Source organism: Gymnogyps californianus, chromosome 11 (assembly GCF_018139145.2).
Source record: "Gymnogyps californianus isolate 813 chromosome 11, ASM1813914v2, whole genome shotgun sequence".
In the NCBI taxonomy this organism is placed as follows: domain Eukaryota; kingdom Metazoa; phylum Chordata; class Aves; order Accipitriformes; family Cathartidae; genus Gymnogyps; species Gymnogyps californianus.
This window is the reverse complement of record NC_059481.1, coordinates 23,432,637-23,440,622: the sequence shown is the minus strand read 5'-3', so window position 1 is coordinate 23,440,622 and position 7,986 is coordinate 23,432,637. Positions and strand designations below refer to the sequence as shown.

Here is a 7,986-nt window from a genome sequence, read left to right as displayed (position 1 = left end):
TTTTCCCTTTTTTCTCCCCTCCCCTCCTTCCCGCCCGCCCCACGTGGGTTCGCCCCCTCGCCATTGGTCGGCGGCGGAGAGGCCGCCCGGGTTTTGTTCCCCCTCCCCGCCGCCCCGCTTCGCCCGAGCGCTCCGGCGGCGGCGGCGCGGACCGGACCGCGTGCTCCGACGCTGCCTCACTCCGCGGCGGCGGGACCGGGTGGGGGGGGGGGGGAAGGGAAAGCAGCTCCGCTCGTGCACCACCAGCCTCGGTCTTCACCCGGGACCACCACCACCGCCGCCGCCCCCGCTTTTCCCCCGCCGGAGCAGCATGGCTTGTGGAGTTACGGCGATGCCGGCTGGACGGAGCTGAACGGCTGTTTTCCCCCCCACCGGGGCGGGGGAAGCCGCGGCGGAGGCACCGCTCGCACTTCGCATGTCCGCGGCGCCCGGGAAGTCGGATGTGTACGGCCTTCTCCCCCCCTCCTCCTCTCCTCCATGGCCGTCGTGCTCCGGCGTTAGTTCCTGGCTTTGCTTCCCCCTTCTTCTCGCAGCAGGAATACCGCGGGATCCTCCTTCCTCCGGGGCTGTTTTGGTTGGGTTTTGTTGTTGTTGTTGTTGCTTTTTTTTATTTATTTTTTTTTTGGGGGGGGGGGTGATTTTTCTTTTTTTTTTTTCCGAGAGCGGGTGCCGGAAGGGTGGGGGGGGGTGGGGAAGCGGAGGACCGCGGAGCGAGGCGGTCGGGGGGGGGGGTCGGCACCTGGTCCCGGCGGAGCGGCGGTTGCGGGCGGCTCGGCCGGGCTGGGCTCGGTTCCGCGGGCGCGCAGCGCCTCCCCGGCGGTGCGGTGGTTTGCGCGGAGGGGGGTGGGGGGAGGTTGGGGGGGGGGGGGGGGGGGGGGGGCGCAGCGAGCCGGGCCGGCCGGGCCCGCTCCCCCCGCCCTCCCTCCTCCGCCCCCCGCACGGACTTTCCTCTCGTCTCTTTGTTCCAGTTCTCGGCCTCTCCGGGAGCGCTCCGTGGCCGGCGGGCAGCAGCAGCGCACGTCGCGATCGCCGTAGCGAGGCACGGCGCGGCTGGCTCCAGTGACCGCGCCCCAGCCCTGCCATGTACCCCCAGGGCCGGCACCCGGTGAGTCCCGGTTACCCCGACACCCCCAACCCGCTCCCCCCCCCCCCCAGTCCCCGGTGCTGAGCTCCTCTCCCCGCAGGCTCCGCACCAGCCGGGCCAGCCGGGCTTCAAATTCACCGTGGCCGAGTCCTGCGACCGGATCAAGGACGAGTTCCAGTTCCTGCAAGCCCAGTACCACAGGTGAGCCCGGGGGGGGGGGCCGGGGCGCGGCTGCGGGCAGTGCCGCTCCCCTCCCCTGCCTTCCCCTGCCCTCCCTGCCCGCGGGGTCTCACCCCTCTGCTCTGCCCTCCCTCCCTCACCCCCCCCCCCCTCACCCCCCCCCCCAGCCTGAAAGTGGAGTATGATAAGCTGGCGAACGAGAAGACAGAAATGCAGCGCCATTACGTTATGGTAAGAGACTTTAATCAGATTTCGGATCAGGATGTAAATGTCATTAGCTGGTAGCCCAGCCGTGCGCTGGGAAAGGGGGGGGGCGGGGGGGGGACACGGGACACACACGGGACGGGGACACCCTCCCGGAACGGGCAGCTGCCTGTCCAGGGACCCTGATACCCCGCTGCCGTGCCTCCCCGGCTTGTGCAGGGAGGGGGCCGCCTGCCTGCCTGCCCTGCCTGCCCTGCCCTCGCCGGCGCGCTCGGCTGGTGCCAGGGCGCAGCAGAGACCGAGGCGGCTGGAAGCGCAATAACAAGTTTCCTGTTAACCCCTTTCTGCCGGCGCCTGCAGCCCCCGGGGGGGGGGGGGGGGGGGGGGGGGGGGGGGCAGGAGCAGCGGCTCCGGGGGGTGCCCCTGGGGTTGCCGGGGGGGGGGGGTTGAGGGGGGTCCGGGCTACCCCTTGGCTGCCCCGGGGCGCTCGGTGGAGCGGGGTGAGGCCATCCCGGTGCCTTCGCAGGGCACCCCCCCCGCCCCCCCTTCCCGGGGAAAATGGGCTCTTTTGTTGCCCACTTTTTTCTTTTTTTTTTTTTCTTTGTTCCCCCCCCGAAATTTGCATCGCAGGGCCCCGAGGTGGGATCGTTTGTGTTTCTAATCGGTTTAGCAGGACCCAGCACCCCATTTCCCAGCAGGGAGGAAGGGGCCGGGGTGCTCCCTGGGCTCCCAGCAGCAGGGCTGGACCCTGGGGGGGGGGAATAAATCCACACACACCCCCCCCAGTGAGAAACTGGGTTTTTGGCCAGACTACGGGCTGTACCTGTTCTGCCAGGGCTGTGCAGATGCCTGTCGCACAGCTCTGCGCCTCTTTGTTTTTCTAAGTAGCTTAGGAGGAGAAAACAGGAGTAAAAAGGAGTGTCCTCTTGTTAAATGCATGCCAGTTAAACCCTATAAACATCTGCTTATTATAAGGTATAATTTCCTTGGCTGCGAATGCTTTAAGCGCAGTTTTGACCGGGATGCTTTCTGGTAATGACCTTATGCAAATACCTTATGTTAAATTAATTCAAATTCTTCTTGGCTCTCTTTATTCCCCAGTACTATGAAATGTCGTATGGTTTGAATATTGAAATGCACAAACAGGTGAGTAATTTAAAGGGGGGGAAATGGTGATTGATTGGTCTCCTGTTGCCCTTTTCTCAACCTGAGATAAAATAGGCCCTGATTGCACTAAATGGGGAATAAGTGCTGAAGTCAGGGATGTGACTCCAGGTGAGATCTCGTGGCCCAGCAGTTGCATCGGGAACTGCGGGTTGATGGCAGGCCGGTGGGTTTTTTGCCTGTATTCAGGAGAAACTTAGGTTTTGAAAAGAGTGTTTATGAGGAGATGTGAAAATAGCCTCGCCTTCCACGCTGGGAGGTCGGCACCTGGAATAGCGCGTTCCCGGCCCTCGGAAAATACTGTTATCTCCGGCGTTTTCCTCTGGTTTTGTTGTTGGTACAACGCGACTGTTTCTAAGGTCATACCCCTGATACCCGCCGTGCTGTAGCGTGAGACTTAGAAGGGAATTATCTTCAGGGATACCGATATCTTATGGTGTGTTGCTCAATGTCACGGATTTGTCTTTGCATCTGGAAAATGAAGCAATGTTTGGTACTTTGTTTTTTTGGTGGTTTTTTTTTTTTTGGTCTCCTCTAATATGTAACTTGCCTGAAGGAAAAATATAGAAGGCCATAGCAGAATGTGGTGTGCTACCTTGATAAGATTATAGTTAAAGAGCCTAAAGGCTGGGCACATGATGGTAAAACTTAAAGGAATAAAGTTATTATTGAGATTAGACCTGATTATTTGTGCTGCTGCTGCTTACTGGTTTTAGAAGTAGTTCTAATTAAGAACTTAAGGCAGATATAAGTTGACATCAACTTTGCCGTTCGCAAATCAGCCCTGTTCAACTCCAAAGTGGTTTTGCTTAATAGTAGCATCACCCTCCTAAGTAAGAAAGTGTCGTTAGCCGACTGATGAAATTCAAAGCAGCGTGTCTGTGAATCTGCCTTTCTTCTTCTTCGCGCGCACTTCCCTTTAGCTTTCTGGTACGTAGTCACAGGGTAACAAAAATAATTACTGCTTAGTCTTCAGTTTTTTAAAAATATCTTCTTTCATGCAGATAATCCCGACTCCTTTCTCTTCGTTGCTTCTGCCTGGACAAAAGCGTCCTTGTGAGGCAGCGCTGCTTGCGGGGAGCCCTGGGGGGACTGCGCAGGAGCCTGGGTCCCCTGTGCCCAGGGCAAGCGGGGGCACGCGGGGCTGGCATGCGGCTCGGGGAAACCTCAGGCATGGTTTGCCTTGGTGCAGTCAGAAATGCCCCCGAACGCAGAATTTTTGCTTGGGCCTGTGGTGGCCTCCTATGAGGACCCCGTCCCCGTTTTGCACGCGTCTGGAGGGACACGGACCCTGCCGCCTCTTCAGAAATGCTCGAGGGACTGGAGTAACGCAAGTGCAGGCTGCTTTTGGGAGAGGGAATGCCTCTTAACCACCTGGTTACTCCGTGTTGAATGGCTTCGCTCTGTGCAAACGCTGGGAGATGCTGGAATAATACAGCAAGATATCGAGCTTTTTCTCTTGATCGAAGCTTTGGAAGCAATTGCTGTTTCCCGAGACGTGCAGTGTGTTTTCCACCAGTACATGGTTGCAACCAAAGACTGATCTGAGAGGTTTTGCACGGCGGGATGAGCATTGGGGCTGGGGGGTGAGAGCCTGTCACAGGCTCTGGCTCCTTCGGCGTGTGGATGGAGCACTCCGCCATCCGCTCCGTCTTGTGGTGTGACCACGTAACGTGTCTTCCCCGTGGCGTTTGGCGAGGCAAAGTGTCTGGGATGGTTTCAGAGGGTAACTGAGGAGCCTCAAAATGCTCAGGGGCAGTTTTCCGTGGGGCTGGGGCAGGCAGAGCTGCCCCTGCCCTTCCTGACCCGGATTTTGCAGGGTGGCAGTTCCCACGCCGCTGCGTTTGCAGCCGGGGAGGCCCTGCGTGGTCGGTGTGCCTTGCTGGGAGCTTCGCTGCCTTGCAACTCAGCAGATAAATCTTCGCCGGATGATTCCAGCCTGCGCTGAGCATCCCCCGCCTGCTTTAGTTGTTCCTGGTGACATATGCTGCGTGCCTAGTGCTGGGCTGATGGGGGAAGTTTGGGGAGGTGAAGCTGTCTTGTTATTTAATTGACAGCAATGTGCATGGTGCTGGAGGAAAACAAAGCAGCCTGAGCCGCTCCGAGCGCGCTTCCAGGCGAAAATGGGGCGAGAGGGAGCGGAGGGGTGGGAGAGCTGGGCCCCGAGCGGGTGCCCGGGGAGGGTTTGCCCCTCTTTTGGGCTGCAGCATCCCCCCGAAAGGCATCCCGCCGCTAATTGCAGCGTGGTCCTGCCTGCATCTGGTTGAGGGTGGCTAGTCCTGAACAAACAAGTTTATCAGCTGACCTGTTTAGCGGTTGACTTGTGTTTATCTGCACACAATCAAGTAGACTGAAGTGCTTGAATTATTCATGCAGTGTCCTGCCCTCCAGACTTGACTGCTTGTGATTACATCTGCTTGAGACAAACATTGATGGATACTTCATCTTTAAGCAAAAGGGGATTGTCTGTCTGTGGGCTTATATAACAGATTATCTCTTCTACGCTGAATATTAAGTGTGTGCATATGTGGCCGCCTGTGGGTTTTTTTTCCTTTCTTCTCGTTTTGTTTCTTGTTAAGAAAAAAATGTAGTTTCATAAACAACTCCATATGCAAGGAAATATTTAGGAAGTGACTACCCACTTTGTTGCATATAACGCAGTGAATTGCTCCTTACATCAGTCTTCCTGCTGAATGAAGCACTCTCTTATCCGGGCTCAGCTTTCTTAAACCTGAGGCCGGTCGAGAGTTTTCTTTTTAAACCTGAGCGAAACTCTTTTTTTTTTTTTTTTTTTAAGGTTAATTGATTTTTACAAAAGAAACTTTCATTCCGCTGTTGTTTTTGCATTGTTTTTGTTCAGGTCTCTGTAGATAATTGCCGAATGCAGTCGGAGGGAATAACAATTCCAAAAGAAAAACTAATTTTGCGTGGGGAAACGGGACACCTCGGAGGGGAGAACCTTTGTGCTGATTTTTTTTTTTTTTTATGGCTGAGAACTCTCCACATAAGCACTTCTTGTTTTTGTGCTTAAACACTTAATGCTTGGAACAAACCTAAACCCTCCTGACACTTCCAGGGGAAGAGAGGCATGCTTTTTTTTTTTTTCTAGAATATTCCAAGAACACAATATACTTTCTGTCATGCTCGTTAGCAAGGAGTGCCAGGTAATAATTTGCTAAATACTTCAGAAGCCAAGTAATTTGTTAGTGTGATACTGTCAGGTCTCCTAAGGTAGGAGGGACTAGCTGTCAGCCAGCTTAACCTCTCCCTCCCCTTGGCTTTGCGGGAGGCACTGGGAGCCCCGGGTGGGTTTTGGGGGTCCCGGGTGAGCTCTGCCCCCCCGCAGCCCTGGTACCGGTGGTAATTCTGTAATGAGGGGTTGTGGCCTGCCCCTCCACACCCCCTCCCTGAATTTAATTCTCATCAGTGAAGCTCTCCACTTTGCTAATAACGATAGCAGCCACAAATAGCTTTCAACATGCCATTGACAGCCTGGTTGGAGAGAGCACTTGAAATAGTGGTAGACAGCTGAAAGTACCCATAATTGTGCGCCGGAGTGAGAACCACACTGCTCAAGGGCCTTATTTTCATGTGCTTAAAGAGACAATATCCTGGTTTCAACAAATGCTTCTGGTGCTTCACCGGTGGTGTGATTTACTCCTTGCCTTTCTCCGACCGCCCCTGCCACCCTCTTCCAGGGCTGAGGTTTGGGGGGCGTGGGTGCGTACGCAGCACGGGGGCAGACCTGGGGTGGCTGAAGGAGGGTTGTGGTGGTCCAGACCCGTCTCGGAAACGTCGGGGGGGGGGGTGTGTGTGTGGAGGGACCTGTGGTTTTGTAGCCAAGGAGAAAGCTGGGGGCTCGCGGGTGGGTGCTTCTCCCCGGGAGTCTTGTGTGAACCGTGGCATGATGCTGATGCCACATTCCTGCATCCCATGGACCGTTGCCTTCCGCAGCCCTACCAACCCCATTGCTCCAGGGGTTTAGGCTTGTGGTGGAAAGTCTTTATAATGTCTTGCCACGTTTTTCAAGAGGAGGAAGGGTCAGCTGAGCGATGCCGTGGGTTCAGCCCCTTGTCTCCAGCCTGCATCCCACCATTTAAATCAATAAGCAAGGGCAGGTTGGAGTTTGGTCTGGTGTGGCCCAAAATCTGTTCTGAGACTGCATCTGAGATGGCCTGGTCTGGTGCGCTGGTGTGACACGCTTCAAAACCATGCAGGTTCGTGGAGGATCTCCCCTGCTCAGGGTGCAGGTCGGGGTGCTTGTGCTTTGTGCAGGGTGTTTGGGAAGGCTGGGGGTGCTCCCCACCCAACGGCGGCTGTGGGGTTGGTTTCTGCAAGCACCTCCATGCCCAGAGCATGGCTGAGTGCTGGTCCTAAAGGCTCCCGAGCGCTGGGAACCCAGGAGGGTTTGGGTCCAGTCCTGTGCCGCAGGGTCCTGCCCCGAGGGTGCTGGGATCAGCCCAGGGGTGCAACCCCGGGGCAGTGATGGGGCTGGGGCAGCCCTGCAGCTCCCCTTTGCTTGCTCAGCTAGGACCAAGGCTAATATATTTTGGCACAGCAAGCATCTCTGTTACCCAGAGCAATGTCTGCGGGGCAGCACACCCGGGGTGCAGGCTTGCCCCCATACCCCCTTACCCTGGTTCAAGGCTGGGGCTTTGCTTGCGTTCACGTGCTTCGGGCGATTTTTAAGGTTGCTCCTTTCAACTCTGCTCTGCCTATCCCACGACTGACGGCTGGCAGCGTTATTTTTAAACTTCCCTCTGCCATGTCCAGGTGTAAAGACGAGAGGACGGAGGGCCGGGGCTGCTGGGGAGAGCCAGCCCCGCAGCTATTTAACACCATGCCACCATGCGCTGCTACAGCCAGAGCCCCTGCCCGGCTCTTGACTCGGTTCCAGCAGCGGCTCTCTCTGCCCTTAAGTGCTTTGGGTGCTGGTAGCGGCTCTGGCCATTTTAAGAGCGAGTGACAGGACTTGCAGCCTGCGGCCAAGCAGTCTGTCTCTTGATTTATAACCAGTGCAAATGTTTTCTCTGATTCCCCCCCCCTTCCCGCTCACGAAACACCACCCCAGAAGTGTTTCTTGTCTAGCAGCAGGTCAGATTCCTGGCAGGGGCGGGGGGTGGTGGGGGATTAGTTGGGATTTCAGGTTCTCCTGACTCCTTGCCCTTTTTAACGAGCAGCATGGAGCCACCATCAGCATCACGCTGCCTGGGGTGAGCGTCCCGGGAGGTGCTCCCATGGGTGCCGGTGCTGGGCTGCATAGGTGGGTGCCTCTCCTTGGGTGCCCTATGCAGCCACTGGTCTTTTATCCACCGCTCGTTCGCAGCCCCCATCTCGGTGATGTACGCCGTGGT

General features: G+C 56.8%; 1 protein-coding gene across 5 annotated transcripts in view; it reads left to right on the top strand.

The window, feature by feature from the left end:
• The first annotated feature begins 228 nt into the window (after positions 1 to 228).
• Positions 229 to 7,986, top strand: part of TLE3 (TLE family member 3, transcriptional corepressor) — a 28,285-nt gene continuing 20,527 nt past the window's right edge. For all 5 annotated transcript variants that reach the window (XM_050902936.1, XM_050902935.1, XM_050902934.1 and 2 more), the window contains exons 1-5: positions 229 to 496; positions 969 to 1,105; positions 1,185 to 1,285; positions 1,432 to 1,495; positions 2,570 to 2,614. In XM_050902936.1, the coding sequence (XP_050758893.1) occupies positions 1,082 to 1,105; positions 1,185 to 1,285; positions 1,432 to 1,495; positions 2,570 to 2,614 (234 nt within the window). In that variant the 5' untranslated portion in view covers positions 229 to 496; positions 969 to 1,081. The remainder of the gene's footprint in view (positions 497 to 968; positions 1,106 to 1,184; positions 1,286 to 1,431; positions 1,496 to 2,569; positions 2,615 to 7,986) is intronic.